Genomic DNA, 18,815 nt, shown 5'->3' with positions numbered 1-18,815 from the left:
GTAATTCTTCTCTAATAATTCATGATCCCCACTGTTTTTCAGGCGATAAGACTGCTGGAAAGATTTCTTTCTTTCCCAGAAAGCAAAATGATTTTTAAGAGTTCTTCGACAGTGAGTGTCCTAATTGAGACAGAGTGATAACTATTTCTAAAACATCACTTCCTCTTCTGGATCCCAGAAATAAATACTGCTAAGGAGAAACTGGGCAAGAAGCACTATGACCGCATAGAGACACCCTTTAGGAAACAGTGACATGGTCTTACAGAACTGGCTTGTCTACGCAAGACACAAATAGCCATGTATAAACCACAGCATTCACGTTACTCTGGGTTGGAGTGCAAAAAGGGAAGAGCTAATGCTTACTAGTACTTGATGTCTGTCATGCTCCATCATTCAGTCCTGTTCAACTCTGTGACCCCATGGACTGAAGCCCATCGGGCTCCTCTGTCCATGGGCTTCTCCAGGCAAGAATACTGGAGCAAGTAGCCATTCCTTCTCCAGAGCATCTTCCCAACCCAAGGACTGAGCCCAAGTCTCCTGCATTGCAGGTGGATTCTTTACCATCTGAACCACCAGGGAAGCCCCACTTGACGTGTGCCAAGCATCACTTCATCTATTCATGGCAGGGATCCTATGAGATGTGTATTGTTTGTCCTCTATTTAAAAACTAAGGAGGCAGACACAAGGAGGAAGAAACACACTCAAGCTACCCTAGCAGAACCAGGTTCAAATCCACCCGTCCGCATAACATTCCACCGCATGTATGTACCACCTCCTCTTTACCCATCCCTCTGCTGACGGACGCTCGGGCTGCTCCCATGTCCTGGCTGTTGGGGACAGTGCTGCCATGAATGCTGGGGCATCTGCGTCTTTTTGACTTATGGTTTTCTCTGTGTATGTGCCCAGGAGTGGAACTGCCGGCTCATGTGGCACAGGAAACTCTACTTAATGCCCTGAGGTGACCTGAAAGGGAAAGAAATCCCCAAAGGGCGGAGATACAGGCATGCCTGTGGCTGATTCATTTTCCTGTACGGCAGACACTAGCACAACACTGTAAAGCAAATACATTCCAAGAAAAATTAATTTAAATACTAAAACATTGGAAAAAACAAACCAAAAAATCCATCCATCTGAATCCAAACCCATGGCCTTTATACTACCCCCACCCTCTGTCATTACACAGCTCCCTTTCTAAAAGAATACAATTATGAAGATAATAAAATGCATGTGATTGTTGTCTTTTTTCCAAAACATCCAGATGTCTCCAAAGATTCCAGCAAGCTGGAGTCTATGGGTTCACAATGCTGCAAGCATCTCTTTCAGTATAAACCAGCACACCACTCACTTTGGCTGTCAAGTCTCAGTTATAAGAATGCATTTCAACATCATCAAGTCTAATGCCTCTGACTATTTCTATTTGCTCTTGCCTAGAGGCCTGGAAAGACTACGGATTTTACAAATATCAACAGAGGGTTTGTGATGCTGGTGGAATGTTCTACCTTCCTGTTTTCAAAGCAAGAGAGCACTGCTTTGACAGAGAGTTCCAGAGAGGGAACAAAGGAAGCTTCTATTCAGCAATTTTACAATTCAAATAAGCAAGAGTTACTTCTGCAAACTTTGCTAATGTTAATCTGCTTGATACTGAAAATGATGGAAAGCAGTATATGTAGAGGGAGACAGGAGATTTGTCCTGTGAGTTTTGGAGGTAAGTTGGAGTCAGGTACCTGAGTTCAACTGAGTTCCTCAAACATTTATCGGGGACAGCCTTTCCCTAAATGAGTTCATAGACAATGGACACAAAGCATTAGGTAAGATTTCACACTGCAATGAGACTATTATAAAGATAAAAGTGAGAGCTCATCCTAAATTTAGTTCAGAAGAGAAGATGAACTTTTCTTTGGGAAAATAAAGGAAAGCCACAGAAAGAATGGCCTTAAGTGTCAAGCTTAAAAGTTTAGCCTTGACCTCGCGAGTAATGAAAAGTAGTGTCATCTGCAGGAGAACGATCAAAAGTAGCTACGGTGTGCAGGTCAGTGGGGCAAAGACACACCTGGGTTCAACTGCAATGGAGCCACAGTCAGGGCAAGAAGGACAGTGTTTTTAAAAAATGCTTAAGACTGGTGATGGAACAGCTGAAAATGAGTGAAAGGGAGTAATCAAAGATGATTCAAACTCCTGGTTCTAGACAGCACATCTTGTTTAATAAAGAACTAGGGATTACACAGAATGAAATCGTGTTGAAAGTGAGTGGCTCCCCGTAAAACATATTGATATTGAAGTCTAACAGAAAATCCAAGTGGATTCAGCACTCAGAGTGGAGAGGGAAAAGGGACCCCGGGTTGCAGGTGGATGCGTTAGAGATGCAGGCGGTCCAGAGGGGCCAGGCAGCCATTTTCAGCAAGACTAACACAGGTGTGTTTCAGCGTCTTTCATGCGGCCTGATCACTTCTCAGTTGCCAACTGCAGAGAGCAAACGTTTTGCTTCCACTGGATTCAGCTAGACCCCCCACTGGCACAGACAGAAATAACACAGAATTCACCAGAGGGCCAAACAGAGCTGGTGTTTTCATGCAGTCCTGAAACTGGGGGCCACTCGCCAAAGTGGACAGAGCCTGCATTTAAAAACAACCCCATCGACAAGCCCATCCAGATTGACCGGACTCAGAAATCCTGTTATGCTGCCCCATCCACAGTGGTCTCATGACAGATGATGGGCGTGAGGTGACAAAAGAGCTTACAAACAGCAAGATCCATGGTCTAGATTAAGCACCGGGCCTCTTAATTTAGACAGAGTTAAGAATATACAGGGGCTTCCTTGGTGGCTCGGCAGTAAAGAATCTGCCCACAATGCAGGAGACTCACGTTCAATTCCTGGGTGGGAAGATCCCCTGGAGAAGGAAATGGAAACCCACTCCAGTACTCTTGCCTGGAGAATCCCATGGACAGAGGAGCCTGGCAGATACAGTCCATGGGGTCGCAAAAGAGTAGGACATGACTTAGCAACTAAACAACAATATACAGAACTAGGAAGGACAAATAATTGGAGAGTCTTGATTACAGTCCCCAAATTCATAAAACACAGCGTGAATGCATGCAGAGATGTGGACTCAGCAGAAAGGGTGAAAAGGGACGGATGGTCAAAAATCAAATTCAGCTGGGTGAAGACTTGTAAGTGCTGGGCTTATTTCAAACTATCAGTGTGGGACAGCCTTTTCCAGCCCATCTCTGGATCATCTTTTTACCCAACAGGGTCGACCACCTGAGCAATCACATAGATTTAGAAAAGGAGAGAATCTGACCTATTTATAATATAGTCAATTGCTCATCATTTCCAGGCTCTCTCAGAAGCCTCTGACTCTGTGCTATTACCTGCCCTCTGGTCCCTCTATGGCCCATTATCACCTTCCACAGGGAAAAAAGAGGTGCATCTCACATCAATCCATTTAACTAGGTATTAGCAGTGTTGATAGAAGGGTAAAGATAAGAAATGGAGACCGTGCTCTCCAATAACTGACTCCTTCACTCCTAGATACTTAACAGACACTCATTACTACTGAAAATATGCTAGAAGTTGTCACACTATTTTTTTTATTAATGACTCTTTTCTCATTTTATAGAAATATACTGATAGGCACTAGAAGTGTTTTCATTCAAAAGTGGCAAAGAACAAACAGTGACTTCTTAGGTAATTACCTGTAACAAAGTTAACTGTGGAAAGATGGACCACACGCCGCCCAGGGGACAATGAGCAATCGTCCGGGAATTTGATTTTAAGACATGGGAAAATAAATTTGGGGTGCATTTTGGAAATTACCCAGGTCTTACCTATTCTATAAAACTAACTAACAGCAACTACAAAATAAGATGGGCTTCCCTGGTGGCTCAGATGGTAAAGAATCTGCCTGCAAAGCAGGAGACCCAGCTTCGATCCCTGGGTCAGGAAGATCCCCTGGAGAAGGGAATGTCTACCCACTCTAGTATTCTAGCCTGGAGAACTCCATTCACAGAGGAGCCTGGCGGGCCACAGTCCATGGGTCTGCAAAAATTAGACATGACTGAGCAACTCACACACACACACAATAAAATAAGCAATCTGATACAGTTCTTTCTTCTTTAGCTTCCCTGTGTATTGTCGTTGTTTAGACTCTAAGCTCTGTCCAACTGTTTGCGACCCCATGGTCTGCAGCACACCAGGCCTCCCTATCTTTCATAATTTCCCGGAGTTTACTCAAACTCATGTCCTGTGAGTCAGTGATGCCATCCAACCATCTCATCCTCTGTCATCCCCTTCCCCTACTGTCCTCAATCTTTCCCAGCATCAGGGTCTTTTCCAATGAGTCAGCTTTTTGCACCAGGTGCCCAAAGTATTAGAGCTTCATAAAATGGACTTACTAGTGGAATTTCTAAAATAGAACTACTTATCCAGGATTTTTGTGAATATTTAAACATGATAATATACATGAACTACATAAGCAGCACCCTAAATGAATTGTACAATTTATACAATTACCATTGTTAACTATTGCCCTTATTATATTATTATTAATCCCCCTAGATGAGAATGTCGCCTTATTGACACCCAGCGTGATTCAAGAATCAGGAAAGGGTATTTTTTCTAAACAGTCCCATAAATTAACCCTGTAAAATCCTTGGGCAAGGGTATGATTAGTCCATAAAACTCAAGCAGAGTGCTTTATCAAAAGTCATCTCTGGTCATTCACACATCTCCTACTAGCATTGGAAGTGTTGCCGGTCTAGAAATGGCCCAGGGGGGAACAAAGATTAAAGTGGGGGCATGTCAAAATGTGCTCCACCATCTTCTAATCTTGTGAGCCACTGAAAATTTTGCTTACAAAGGGGGGAAGAGGGACCGGAGTATGTTTCTATGTGCATATACCCGCCTCACCTGCAGGCAAGTCCCCTCTGTCATCAACTGATTATCCACCATGAAAGCAGAAGTGTTAGAGCTGTCTCTTGGCCAACAAGAAGGACCTGAAGTCCGGCTTCTGTCACCGCCATGATCACATTAAACCACACAAGTTTAGAATGTGTTGTAACCTTCGCACTTGCTCTGAGTGTGCGAATCGTGAGGACAAGGGAGGCTCCTACTTTGTGGAGGTAGGGTGACTAAGGTTCTATGATTTCTAGTCTTCTCTTCTCCTCTCTGGAGGGCCCTTGCTCCTCAGATAGCACCATCAGGAAATAATGTGCCTCAGACAAAATAAACAAAATAAAAACAAGGAGCAAGAACCTGAAAAAGAACAAATGCAAAACACTGTCATGAGTTCTTTGCTCTCTTTAATTCTGCCAGAAAAGAGACGCAAAGTTAACACTGTGAGTTAAATGTCTGATTTTATGGAAACCACATCTGCATGAACATCGACTTAACTGATGGTTCCATTCGGTGCCAAGAAAGATGTTTCATCAGGCAAAAGTATTCCTTCTTTAAACAGATCTTCCAGTGTGGCATCTGAAATCGCCTCCTGTGAGGTTCGGAAAACTTGATGTGGATCAAGGTTGGGTTAGCCAGAAAGCTTTTGCCTGACAAACCTGTTTAGAGTAAGGCAGAATAGTGGTGGTTGCATTTCTTTTTTCCCCAATTGAGCTACCACATCTATAGGAATGGAAAGGCACTTCTGAGGAAGAGGGCCCTATCACTAGATGATGAATGTTCTTGTTTTCCAGGAGGGTACAGCATAATTACATACTTATTCATTCAGTTACATTTATGCAGAACCTGGGGCGCTGAGCACTATTGTTAGTATTATTACCAGCTAGACAAAGGGACGAAGGAGCCATGGTTTTGGAGTCCAGAGCGGGAACAGATGCATTACAATTTACAACCTCAACGGGGAACTCACATGGGACAAGCAAAATACTCTAGAAGCACCAAGAAAGGAATGACTAATTTTGACTGGGAAGGAATGTGACATTCTTGTGGGTCTTAAAGGAAAAGAGTTTGGCAGGTGGAGAATGAGCAGGTAATATGCTATGTAAAGGATAAACAGCACGAGAGAGGCTGTGTATCGACAGGCCTGGCCTTACCACCTTTGGAGCATCGGGGCTGAAAACGGGTGCTGGAGGATGAGGCCTGAGTGATCATCTGAGACCCAGACTGTCATGGACCTCATGTCATGATAACAAGCTTGGATAAGCCTCATCCAGAGGCACAGGAAATCCGGCCACAGGTGACTAGTAAGTCTGAGCAAGCTCCGGGAGATAGTGAAGGACCGGTGTGCTGCAGTCCACGGGGTCGCAAAGAGTCAGACATGACTGAGCGACTAAACCTCAACCGCAACAATATGGTGGGATTTGCTTTTCTAGGGCACTAACTCTGAGAACACCAGGAGTGGGAGACAGAGGTGGAGACACCACACAGGAGACCGCGGCTTCCGAGAATGGAACAGCCCTGATGTCTGGTCACTTCGAAGGTTCCCCTGGAAGAGCAGGGTTAAATGGAGCAACGTTTCCTAGGTAGCAACATATGTAGGAAAAAATACTTTCAGAAATTCACAAGTGACTCTAGCCAGACGACTATAAAACCACTGAGCCTCTGACTCAGGACAAATTCCAAAGATGATCAGTTAGTGATCTCCAGTACCGTGGGCGTCCACACTCCCAGGCTTCATCACGGACAGAGGACATCAGCATCTCCAGGTCTCAGGTCGAGGACCTGCATTTTTAACCACCTCCTTCAGGTCACTCAGATGGCTGAGTCAAGTTTGGGAAAGGGGAACTCTAGGTCAGGTCCATCAGATCTCCTGGTGAGGAAGGACAAGGTCTTCTCTGAAGAGTATCCCAAATGCTCAGCACAAAACTTAGCATGGTGCCTGGCATATGGTGAAAAAAAAAAGAAAGAAAAAAATCAACCTTTGTCAAATCCCCAGATACAGGCTTGTGACTTGAATGGATGTCTGCTTTGCATTCCTTCAGGACTCAGAGATTATGAGAACTGAGCTTCAAATTCCATTGCTCTCAGCACTATTGGACTTGTTCCTTACCTATTTGGGTAAGAAAAAATATTTTAAACCATTTCCCAAAGAATTTTAATCTCTCTAATACGTTCTAAAGTAGCAAAACAGGGTCTTATTGTTTTATGTTGGGTGGAATGTTGATTCAGAAGCTACTTACTAAGACGTGAAGAGCTTGCCAAGTACAGTCTAGTGCCTGCTTCTCTCTGCTCCAATATGATTGATTATATGTATACATATTACATATATAGTATGTGATTTTAATAGGAAAAGCTTCTGTGTTTTCAAACTTGGAAGTTAGGGGTTCCTAACATCTTAAATGTATAACCTTCCTACATTAATTTACGGATTCAGAGTGTCAAAAAAAAAAAAAAGAACCAAGTCTCCATTGTTCAGTAGAATGCAGAAATTATACTATACATACATGCAATCATAATGATAAATGCAAAATAACCCCAGCAGTGTGTATTTTGACCAGTACTTCTGAGTGCTGTTAGGAGGGTCCAACACAGGCACAGTAAGAAGCCCCTTTACTTAAATTAACTGAAAATGGCTTTCTGAAAGAAATATTTCCATCCGGAAGTGTTAACCCAGGAGCATCATACCGATTTGAACATCCATCATTATACAAGCAAGGCGTAATCATTCTATAAGCACAGAATAAGCATGATATAAGCAGAGCAATGATTTACATGTTAATATTCTGCAATAAAATATTTTCTTGACTCTGCCAAGAGTCATGTGTGAGATGAGTTGTGGGAAGCCAGTGTTTAAAATGCTTTCTGGTAAAAATCTTTGGACCAGCAGAGACATCATAGCCACGGGTCCACGGGTCCATATGTCCAGGGTCACCGTCTAGACGTGGGACGTGTTACAAGCTGCAGGTACGGTGCCCGTGGAAAGGTACGTGGAGGTGAGTCGGGGTTGGCGTGCCAAAGGTGATGCTTTCAATAACCAAAGAAACTACAAGTTAGGCAAGACCCTGCTGATGTCACCTTCTGATTCTCCAAACTGGACAAGCCTCTTTTTTAATTTTTTTTTTTTTTTTGGTCCCTGTTCCTTCTCTGTGGGCCTTCTCACACCATCAGCCCACACTGTGCCCTGCTAGCTATGAGCTCACTCTGCCATTGAGCAGAGGGCCCTTTCCTCTGCCGTCCCTTTCACGCGCTGTTACCTGCAAAGATCACGAAATTTTCTTTTGCAGAAGAAGCTGTAACCTGTTAGTGAACAGGTTCAAGGGGTCACAAGGCTTCTTTGGGATTCCAGGGAAATGCAAAGGTATTTGTAGAGGGGGAGAATAACATAATGGAATCATTATCATTTCAGAGAGAAGGATCTGCAGTCAGCACTTATTAAGCCTCTACTGTGTGCCCGACAGGCAGACGTTTTACACAATTATCTCAGTCCTCAGAAAAACAGCTCTGGGAATAGAAAGAATTTCCTTCCATTTTTCGACTTGAAGAGGTGAAGACTAAAAAGCATGTTTAAAATGTGCCCCCAAAGTGCATGAGCTACGTCGCTCAGTCGTGTCTGATCCTTTGCGACCACATGGACTGTAGCCTGCCAGGCTCCTCTGTCCATGGGATTCTCCAGGCCAGAATACTGGGGTGGGTAGCCCTTCCCTTCTCCAGGGGATCTTCTCAACCCAGGGATGGAACCCCAGTCTACCCCACTGCAGGCAGACTCTTTACCATCTGAGTCACCAGGGAAGCCCCAAAATATGGTTTACAAAATTCACAAGGGACAAAGTCAGCATTAGAACCCAAGGTTCTCTCCAGACATAAAACCCTTTTCATTAATGTTCTGGGTTCCTGACACTGTTTTCAATCATGCATGAAACTGCCATGCCGTTAGGCTTTATGTCTTCCTCTCTTTTGGCCGGCCTGGGTAGCCTCAGTGGAGGGATCCTGCGTTACCTACATAGACGTCTCCAGTCTTACTCCATGCCTGATCCATAGAAAGTGAAAGTGAAAGTGAAGTCGCTCAGTCGTGTCCGACTCTGTGACCCCATGGACTGTAGCCTACCAGGCTCCTCCATCCATGGGATTTTCCAGGCAAGAGTACTGGAGTGGGTTGCCATTGTCTTCTCCAGGAGATCTTCCCAACCCAGGGATTGAACCTGGGTCTGTAAAAATCATCTCTCCTGAAACTATGAAAAAGCTTTCTTCATCATTAGATGTAAACCTTTGCCTCTACAAAAATAATACCTCCTTCATAAGTATCATGCCATTCACACAAAAGTAGAACCCCTCATTGCAGTGAGTGTTTTTATCCATGTAGAGCTTCCCTGGGCTCCCCTGGGGGATCAGTAGTAAGGAACACGCCTGCAAATGCAGGAAACATGTGTTCAATCCCTGGGTATGGAAGATCCCCTGGAGGAGGAAATGGCAACCCACTCCAGTATTCTTGCCTAGAGAATCCCATGGACAGAGGCGCCTGGTGGGCTACAGCCCATGGGATGCAGTCAGTCACAAGTTGTTGACTGGAAATGCTCTGCATAAGCCTTATTGTGCAAAACCAAAGTCTGAAAAAATCATCATTATTCTAGTAAAGACTGTGTTTTTGCAAAAGGTTAACGTGGATGGCTAATATATAAAGCCAGCCAAAAAGAAACAACCCTACTTCAGGGAATGTTGATATTTTTTTTTTGTTTTCCCCAAAAGACCCCCAGTGGAATCCATTTGTGATAAATTCAGTTTCCAACAGCAAGCCAAACTGTCACAGAAGGAAAGTTTGCCCCTTGTGCCCAACTTGCCCTAACCAGAATACTTGCATCAAAATAGATCAAACTCACCCAAGGAGACGGTGCACCATTAAACGAAGGGATGGAGTGATGGGGAGGACCCCCAGGCACTTCATTGGTGAGCAGTATCTCAGAGAACTCACAAGCAGCAAAAGCTCCTGGAGGGCAGGGCGCTCTGACCCGGCTGTGTGCGCGCACGCTCAGTCACTAAGTCGTGTCCGACTCCTCGCCATCCCTTGGACTGTAGCCCGTGAGGCTCCTCTGCACTTGAGATTCTCCAGGCCAGAATACCGGAGCGGTTTGCCATTTCCTATTCCAGGGGATCTTCCTGACTCAGAGATAGAACTGGTGTCTCTGGCATCTCCTGCATTGGCAGGCAGATTCTTTACCACTTAGCCACCTAGGAAGCCCTCTATCTTGGTTACCTGTCTATTTACATAAAACCTAGAACCATCCTAGCACTTGACACTCCGCAGTGATGAATGGTATCAATTTGACTAATGCCTCTTCATGGGAATATAACACTGAATTATTAGTAGGGTATTTTCACACTCATTAATCTTATCTGACCCCACAACAACCCTGTTGAACTCTGCAGAGAGGAAATTAAGTCCCCAGAAGATGAAGTAATTTGTCCAAGGTCATCACTGTAGAAAGCGGTGTGCTGACATGAGAACACAGGTTTTCTTTCTGTTAATACATCTTTTCTTTCTTCCAAAACAACCTCCCTATTTCTCATTCCTCATCACAGTACAAGAGTCCAAAACACCAAGCTGACATCATAAAATTACCCCTGGGCTAACGGTCAAACATATATCTAGCATGATGGAGGAGAGACAGTGAAAGGCTGTTTTTACATCTAAGTATTTACACGATTACAAGATTTTTTTTTTAACAGTTTTAATTTTTAAAAAGTCCACCTCTGATCATTTTGGGTGAGTTTGTAGAGAAGGAAGTTTCTTAACTGTATCAGAGAGTTCAACATCTAGGTAGTTAAATGTAATATTCATCATTCCGGACAAAGTCAAATAGTTTAAGGGAGGAGTCTGTGCAACCTTAGGTGGCCTTCAACTTCCTTCTGGCTCCTGTTACCCAATGGGAAGCCAGGTGGGTGGGGCTCTCTGGGACCAACTCACAGAAGAGGAAGTCAGAAATTAAATCCTCTATATGAGCACTGGTAAACATAACAGAGGAGGGGGATAAATGATTGGGAGGAATGTGTTTTAAAATCAGTGCCATAAATACTGCTTGACTCCACTTAGAAGAGGTGCCTAGAATATTCAAACTCATAGTGTCAGAAAGAACATTAGTAAATGACGGACCTGGGGCCCCGGGGCAGGTAGTGTTGAATGGCCCCAGAGATTCAGTTTAGGAAAGTGAAAACTCCCAGAGATGGGCGATGGCAAGGCATGCATGGCAGTGACTTTATCTAGTGCCACTGAACTGTAGAGTTAAGTATGGTTACAATAGCATGCTTTATATTATGCGACGTTCACTGCCATAAAAAAAAAAAATTTTAAAAACAGAAAAAGTAAAATCAATATCATGCTTCAGGGTCTAAGCAGAATTTTTTGGAACTTCCATACCAAATGCTTATCCATCTACCCCCTGACCTTCACCACCTCTTGACCTAAGGCCCATGAGGAATATTAAAAGCCCCTGCATGATCTCCATCTTCAAGACACGCAAGTCCAAGCTCTGGGGCCAAGTGGAGGGAAGAACTCTCACACAGGCTCTCCTGACACCGGACTTTCCTGAAAGTGACAGGCGCTGGCAGCTGGGGCTGAGCGACGCCAGCACGTGGGCCTATTTTGGGACCGATGTGAGTCTGATGTTTTCCATTCAGCCGCACGACCTCTGTTGACTTCAATGGGCCGTGTATTTGTGAACCAATTTTAGGAGCCGCTGTTCTGTCGTTCCCTGTGGAAGGAGGTGTCAGTGTTCTGAGACCTCATAGCCCTGATGAACCTGGAGACCTGATATTTTTCGGTGGGTTTAAATCGGAAAGTGCTCAGGTCCTTAAAAGGTTCAGCTGGAAGATCCTTTTATCTGTGTCTTGAAAGCTCTAATAAAGAGAACCGAAATACAGCACGTGACCTGTGCATTGAGCCGAAACACAGGAACTTTTGCCAAAGTTCTCGCTCATTCATTCCCTTAAAAGCAACCTGGGAAGAAAGTGAAAAAACTGTCCAGATCTAATGAGCACTGAACAGATAAGGGCATCACAGATTGATTTTGTAAATGACTCAAAAAAAAAAAAAAAAAAAAATGGCTGAGGTTTTCAACCAACCGCTAAACTGCTGGAAAAACGTGTGCCCTTATTGAGTATCCACAGAATAACTGACAGGTATTTGAGAAACACGGTTGTGGCCTTTTGACCTCCCACATTATAAAGGGATATTTTCTGGAACCTTCCCTTATGACAGGTCCGTGAAAATGACACAGCTTTGTTCAAAGGACGCAAGGCGCTGGACTCTTCTGCAGAAACACCCCACCCCATTAAATTAAGTTAGAGGTGGTATTTGAAAAATAAATAAATATCGGAGTTCCAACTCACTGCAAATGGTACAGGAGGCCAGTAAGTGGGGAGCCTGCAAGAGAAGGACTTCTTTTAGAAAGATGTTTTACAGGACTTTTTCTGCATCATTAACTCCTCTGGAATCCTGAATATAACATGATGAATTTCCCCAAAAAGTAGCTACTGTTTAATTTTGAATCACTTCAAAGAGCCACAGTAGAAAGAATCAAAGTAAACCAAAAAGATTCCAAATTCGCCAAGGGGAAAGGAAAAAAAAAACAACAAAAACCAAGAAGGTTCTAACAGATTTGACCATGTACTGAAAATAACACTGATTATTTTACTAATACAGTGTTTTACTGTTCCGTGAGACTGAAATAAGTCTCTGTATTCATCAGAACACAGGATATTTTTATTACAATATTTGTGTCAGAGTCTTTGAAAAAGAAGCATATTTCAAACTTTGAAAAGAATCTCTGTCTTAAAATGGCCCTTGATGTGTACCTGTGTATGTTTTACTATAAACAGATATTTAAATGGAAGTCACGTTAATGAAAGGAGTAAAAAGATACTGATAACCTTACTCCAATCCCCAACGTGCAGTTTCGGAAAAAAAAAAAGAATGTAACTTTAAAAAAAGCAAAGCAATTTGGAGGGTGGGGAAAAGTAATAAAGCTAGGATAATACAATAGTTGTCTAACTTTAAAAATAATAATGATAATAATAATTGGTCTTTAAAAATGTCTTTGGTATAAAACCTGCCCAGGGGAAAAAGAAAGAAAGCCTCCTAAAAATTCTATATTCCCAAATACCAAGAGATCAAAAACCATCTGGAAAATGTCAGATAATGGTATCCACCCACCTAAGAAAGTCAGTAAACTTTGTCTTCAATTACTGTTTAGGATAATCAGCTCAAATGGAAATTTTGATTTGAAAATGCTCAGAAGACAAAGCTGGATTAGGAACCAGATTTTAAAAGTCTCCTTGAAAGACCATCTGTTTACAGACACCCTTCTCACACCCCACCTCGCCCTTGATTTGGACCATAAGTTCACAGCAGAAGCACCGTTGAATTTAAAGACACACACACACTGCTACTATGAAGTCCAGTTCCCACATATATGTTCTGAGCTTGTCTCGTTTCCCCCGTTATGTAACCACTCTGGGGCAATAAAGCTTCACTTATATCCAGCAGTTTGCAAGTCTCAAAACATGAGTCTACCTGACTACAATTCTTTTATTGGCAATCGACAGCACTGGTCTTTTATTTACGTTGATCACATAGTCGATGCTATATGGAATAACCATTTAGTAGCCTATTAGCCTGTAACATTTTTATTACTGTTGTTAAATATCATTACCCATACTGAACTGTGCAATAGAAAAATCAAGTCGGAAAATCTAAATACTCAGAACTACAGAGCTGTTACTCACCACCCCCCACCCCGGCCCCAACACACCCACTTAATCTGTAGATTCTGATGAGAAGAAAGAAAAACAATGAGTTTTCACTTCTCACAGATAGAGGTCACTAATGGCCTGGATTTGAATCGCTGTGGCAGAAACCACAAAGTTATTAAAGTAATCTAGTGAAAAATGAACTTGAATAGAAATTAAAGATACCGAAAGATGGTTATCCAGAAGGGTCTGACCTGAATGGAAATGAAATTACATCACCTTGACCTTTGTTGCATCTTCTAAGCAGAGCAAAACCAACAGAGAGCCAGACGCAGGCACCCTCGCTGTTTTTTAACTTCAGACACTGGGGACCGGGGAAGTGGCAATTCTTCCCTGCAGAGCACAGAACTGAAGAGTCAGGAAGAGGAGATGCTCACACTGGGTCTCTAAAGAATAAGGCTTCTGCACTTCTACCTGCTTAAGCCTTTCTTGAAACCAAGCTTCAGACTTGGAAGATATAAGGTTGCTTTCAGGAGATGTGTCTAAACCCTAAATCAAACTCTCCAGCAGGCCAGAATATAAATGTAACGGGTATCAGAGGAGGTTCAAATTAGATCCAGGCAGTCAAAGGCAAACCTGGATAAGATCGTAGTATCTGAAACCCAGCATACAGGATCAGACATGCCTGTTTGGGGGAACCTGAGGCAGCCCAGCATGGTATCATTTGGAAATCTACTTTCTTGTGTTAAAAGCTTCCCCTGGAATTCCTAAAACTGCAATGAAGCTACTGAAGTGTTAAGACACAGGCATCTTAAAAAAAAAAAAAAAACAGCATTCCTTCCATGCTAGGTTTGTAATAGGTCTGCTACAGTGCAGATAGCTCAATTCTTTTTCCAATTTCTTGTACCTACTGCCATGAGACATGGAGTGATGTTTGAAAATGCATTTTCCAACCTCCTCCAGTCACAGACACTTGCAATTCAACATGACAGTCTGGCATTGCACGGTCACCCATGTGATTATTAATAATCCTGAAATGGTTTAACCCTCTCCTGCACTTCTGCTGCGGGGCTTCTGACGAGGGGAGGAAAAGAAGTTGTACTGGGGGACTAGTGACTTTGTAGGCGAACAAGCAACTTTTCATGGCATGCCTGAAAGACTCTTTAGTCAAAGACTGATTCTCATCTAATATGGTGGCCTGTCAATCCTATGTATCTGGCATGTTGCTCAGTGATAAAAAAAAAAAAAAAAAAAAGTCCAGGGCTAACACTTCAGATACTAACCTAAAATTGTGCATTCATACTGATTCATACTGCAATGACCAAATACATCCCCAGACACATGCCAACCTGCATTCTATCTACCTCAAAATGTTCGGGGGCCGGGGGGGGGGGGTCATCTTTTCGCTGGAGATGTAATAGGTCATACAGCTGAAGTCCATAGACAATATCGGTGGGAGAAGGAAGGTCACCATCATATTAGCTTTTGACTGGGAGAAGTTAGTCATAATAAATTTAGCAAGAAGCCCGTGAGCCAGTGGACATGCCCCAAAGCTCCCTGACCCTGGGTGATTAAAGAGTCTCCCAGCTGAGTAGGGAGCAACAGCTCCCATTTAGAAGAGGCTTTGCATACCAAATGCTGCATGTAAAGAAATCTAATCAGCACCTTGCACTTCTGCGCGAGCATTTACACGGATTTGTGCCTTGCACTTGATTAGCTTCCTGGAAGCTTTACAAGAGATTCCCTCCACTAAAATTCATCAAGAGCTCTCGGAGACTGATTTCCATGTACAAGAGAAGGCAGGAGGAGTTTTCCAGGTGAACAAATAAGGATCACACTAAAGATGATGGAGCAGCAAACGCCGAGATGCTTGGAAGCTGGAAACTCTACTAGGGGAAAAGACGTCGGGGAGTTGGGGTTGGACCCTTTTTGCTCTCCGGGTGAGACGCAGGAGCTATTTGACGGGCATAAGAGAGGTTGCTGCTCAGGAAACGTGAGTCCGCGGCCCGCGGCTTGGAGCACACACACGACCACTCACTACCCACCCCCCCACCTCCCCACGCCACTGTGCATCAGGCCACCGAGGAAAACCGGCCTCTCCGCAACGCCACTGACCCTCCACACGCACTCACACATCCGGGCAGACAGACGATCCCTGCACATCCACACCACCAGCGGTTAGCGTGGTTCCTCTCACCCTCCCTCAATCAAAATGAGACTTCTAAAGTTCCTATTTTATGACGCCAGAAGGTGAATGGAAGGAGGGAGGCAGGGCTCGGGGGATGCGAAAGGGTGAAAAATACATGTTCCCTTTGCTTCGTATTGTCGCACCTCGCCCCCTCCCTGCCAAGTAGCTTTCTGGCAGAAGCTCAACGGGGCAGGCGAATGAGGATGGGCTCGTATCGTTTTTGAAAGACACTAAATTGGGGTGAGAGAGTAGGAGGGCGAGGATGGGACTGAGCGAAATCTACGCAGCATTTCCTTGGACTGGAGAATACTAAAAGCCATTGAAGAAAGATTCTAAATGTCCTCTGGGCTCCAAAAGGAGGCACCAGCTGGGGCCGAGGGCTCCCACCCGTCCTCGGGGGAGGCTGGCCTCCCAGTGCAGCTGCCCACCCGGCGCGAAGAAGCGCCGGAGATCTCGCCCACGTTCCAGGAGACCTCCCCGCGCTGGGTGCCCACTCCCGGGGATCTCGAACTTCGCCTGGATCCGACTTGCCGCCAGATCCGGCGAGCGTCTGAAAAGGCGCTGGGGGAGGGAGCGGGAGCCCCGCGGACCCGCCGGGAAGGGGAGGGTAGGGGGGTGCGCATTACCTGCGAAGGTTTTGGAGGTCTCCTGGCGGCCCCAGTAGAAATCCCGCTCGGCGCCGCGTCCTCCCCCAGATCCAAACTTTTGCTCCGTTCTCCGGGTGGCGGCGGCGGCGGCGACGGCGGCGGCTGCCGGAGCCCGGCCCTATCTCCCGCAGCGTCGGGGCGCGGGGGTGCGGAGGCCAGAGCCTCGGAGTGGCGCGCGCCTCCCCGCAGCCCGCGGGCGCCCGGGCGCCCGGCTCGCCTGGCTCGCTCTCGCCTTCCTCCCCTACGGAGCCGCTGCATCGTCTCCCCGCGGCCGCCTCCGCCACCTCCGCCTCCAGGGCTCGGGCATGCCACTTTCCTCTGGGCTCCGGCCGCCGCGGCCCCCGCCTCTTCTCCCCGCCTGCAGCCTCCCCTCTCCGCCTCCGCCGAGCCCACGCGCCCCGCAAGCAGGCGGGGGAGCGGGGGACCGCGGCGGAGAGCGGCCCCGCAGCGCCTGGGGCTCCTCGGAGACGGAGGAGCCCGGGGGAGGGCAGCCGGAGAGCCGGGCGGGAGGGCGGGCGCGCCTTAGACGCCGGGGAGCCGATCGCGCCGAGCCGGGCGCGGGGCGCAGCGCTGGGCGCGCGGGGCGCTGAGTACCGCGGCGGCTCAGACCCGACTGCCGCCTGGGCACAGCCCGGCCGGGCTAATGTAGGCGCCGCGGCGCCCACCCCCAGCCCTCCGGACACCCCCGGGAGGTGTTTACTGGAAGGAATTCGCGGGATCGCCTCCGCCGCTGCCGCGCTCCTCCTCTGCCTCGGTCCCCAGCGCTCTGGCGCGCTCCCCTCCTCGAGTCCTCTTTCTCTCCCTCCCTCCCTCCCCTCCGCCCTCCCTCTCGGAGTCCCTCCCACATTTCTGGTTTAAAGAATGCTCGGGAGGCGCGGCTGCAACCCCAAGCTTTCCAAGAGGCAAAGTCAGCCGCGGCCGTTAACCCTGTCCTCCCTGGAGCGCGTGGCCACGGCGAGCGCCGGGGCCAACCCCGCGGGTGCCGCCCGGACGGCGCCCGCCCTCCTGGCTCACTCTCTCCGCTGCACCCTCCCAGCCCAGCTCTGAAGGATGCGGCCACCGTCGGAACAGCCGAAAGTTGATTCCCCCCTTTGCCCACCCGGCGTGGTCCTTAACCAGCTGATCTAGGACTTAGACGCTGAGGGATGATCGAAACGGGAGATTAGAGGGTAAAAAATACATCTTTCAACCAAGATGGCGTAATTTCAAATGCAGGCAACCTTGGTGAGTTGCCCCCTACCCCACCCCTCCTTCCCTGATCCCGGATCTTCTTAAATGATTCAACCGGGAAATAATCCAAAGTTTAATATAATTAATTCAAACACCCCCATTTTCTCCTTGCACCCTGGCCGCTGGAAAGAGCTCGTTCATTTGCCCCACAGATGACAAGGAACGACCACTTTCAGACGCCTCGTTTAGCAAACAGGTTTGACAGCGGGGGGGGGGGGGAAGCTTGATTTGCATACAGGCTCCGTTTCCACTCGGCGATCTCTTGCAAAGGTTAAAGAGGAACGTAAGAAAACCAGGTCCACGTCTCTCATGGAAAAGAGGGGGCGGAGGAAGCTTCTGCTTCTCTCCTCTCACTTCATTACTGTTCCTCCTGCCTCCAGCAAGTTGCTGTCATGTTTTAACAAGTCTGGAGAAAGGCTCAAGCTGAACAGAAGAGGGAGAACGAGTTCGCGCCAAGCGCGGGGCTGCGCCGAGACGCGCCGTCGGTGGAGCCGGGCGGGAAGCAGCCCGCGAGCTAGAAGGCGGCCTAGGAACATCTCCCGAGGGACCCGCTCGGCTATCGCGGCAGAAGAGTTAGGCGGGGGAGGTGACCATCCGGGTTTGATTTCCCCGTTCTCGGTTCGGAGTCTAAGTCACTTGGCACCACTTTCCTAATTGTTTTTATTTCCTTCGCATCCCTGTGTGTCTACCGCCTTCACGTTTTGTGAGCGCCTCCATGGAGTTAGGCAGACTTGGAGGAAGGCCCAAAGTGCCTCCCAAGCACAAGTCGCGCCGAGATCCACCCAGACGCATGCTCGAGACGCACGCTGGCACACGCGCTCACACACACACGCACACGCACACACGACCCGGGGTCGTGCCCGCGGGCCGCTGCTCCCGCGTGGCCTTCTGAGAAGGTGGCCCAGGAAAATGCGTTTGCCTTACAGATGACAAAACCGCCCTCCTCCCCTAAACTCAGCGTGTGATTCATACACATCCCGGGTTGGGGGTTGGCTGGGGAAGTTAAGAGGACCAAGGCTGACAGTGAGTGCCATCTTGCTGGGAGGTGCCAGCATCAGAGCCTCAGGGACCACAGCATTGGTGGCCTCCTCCTCCACCCGCCGCCGCCGCCGCCGGCCGG

The 18,815-nt window shown here is 46.8% G+C and overlaps 1 protein-coding gene across 1 annotated transcript in view; it reads right to left on the bottom strand.

The window, feature by feature from the left end:
- Nucleotides 1-18,487, bottom strand: part of LOC122444333 (translation initiation factor IF-2-like) — a 113,154-nt gene extending 94,667 nt beyond the window's left edge. Inside the window, exons 1-3 of the mRNA XM_043473038.1 lie at nucleotides 18,385-18,487; nucleotides 18,050-18,251; nucleotides 16,445-17,314 (exon numbers count right to left, since the gene is read on the bottom strand). Coding sequence (XP_043328973.1) covers nucleotides 16,445-17,314; nucleotides 18,050-18,251; nucleotides 18,385-18,487 — 1,175 coding nt within the window. The remainder of the gene's footprint in view (nucleotides 1-16,444; nucleotides 17,315-18,049; nucleotides 18,252-18,384) is intronic.
- Nucleotides 18,488-18,815: the final 328 nt, after the last annotated feature.

The sequence above is a fragment of the Cervus canadensis genome, chromosome 6, assembly GCF_019320065.1.
Source record: "Cervus canadensis isolate Bull #8, Minnesota chromosome 6, ASM1932006v1, whole genome shotgun sequence".
Taxonomy (NCBI): Eukaryota; Metazoa; Chordata; class Mammalia; order Artiodactyla; family Cervidae; genus Cervus; species Cervus canadensis.
Note: the sequence above shows the minus strand (reverse complement) of the source record. Positions and strands in the feature narration are given on the sequence as shown.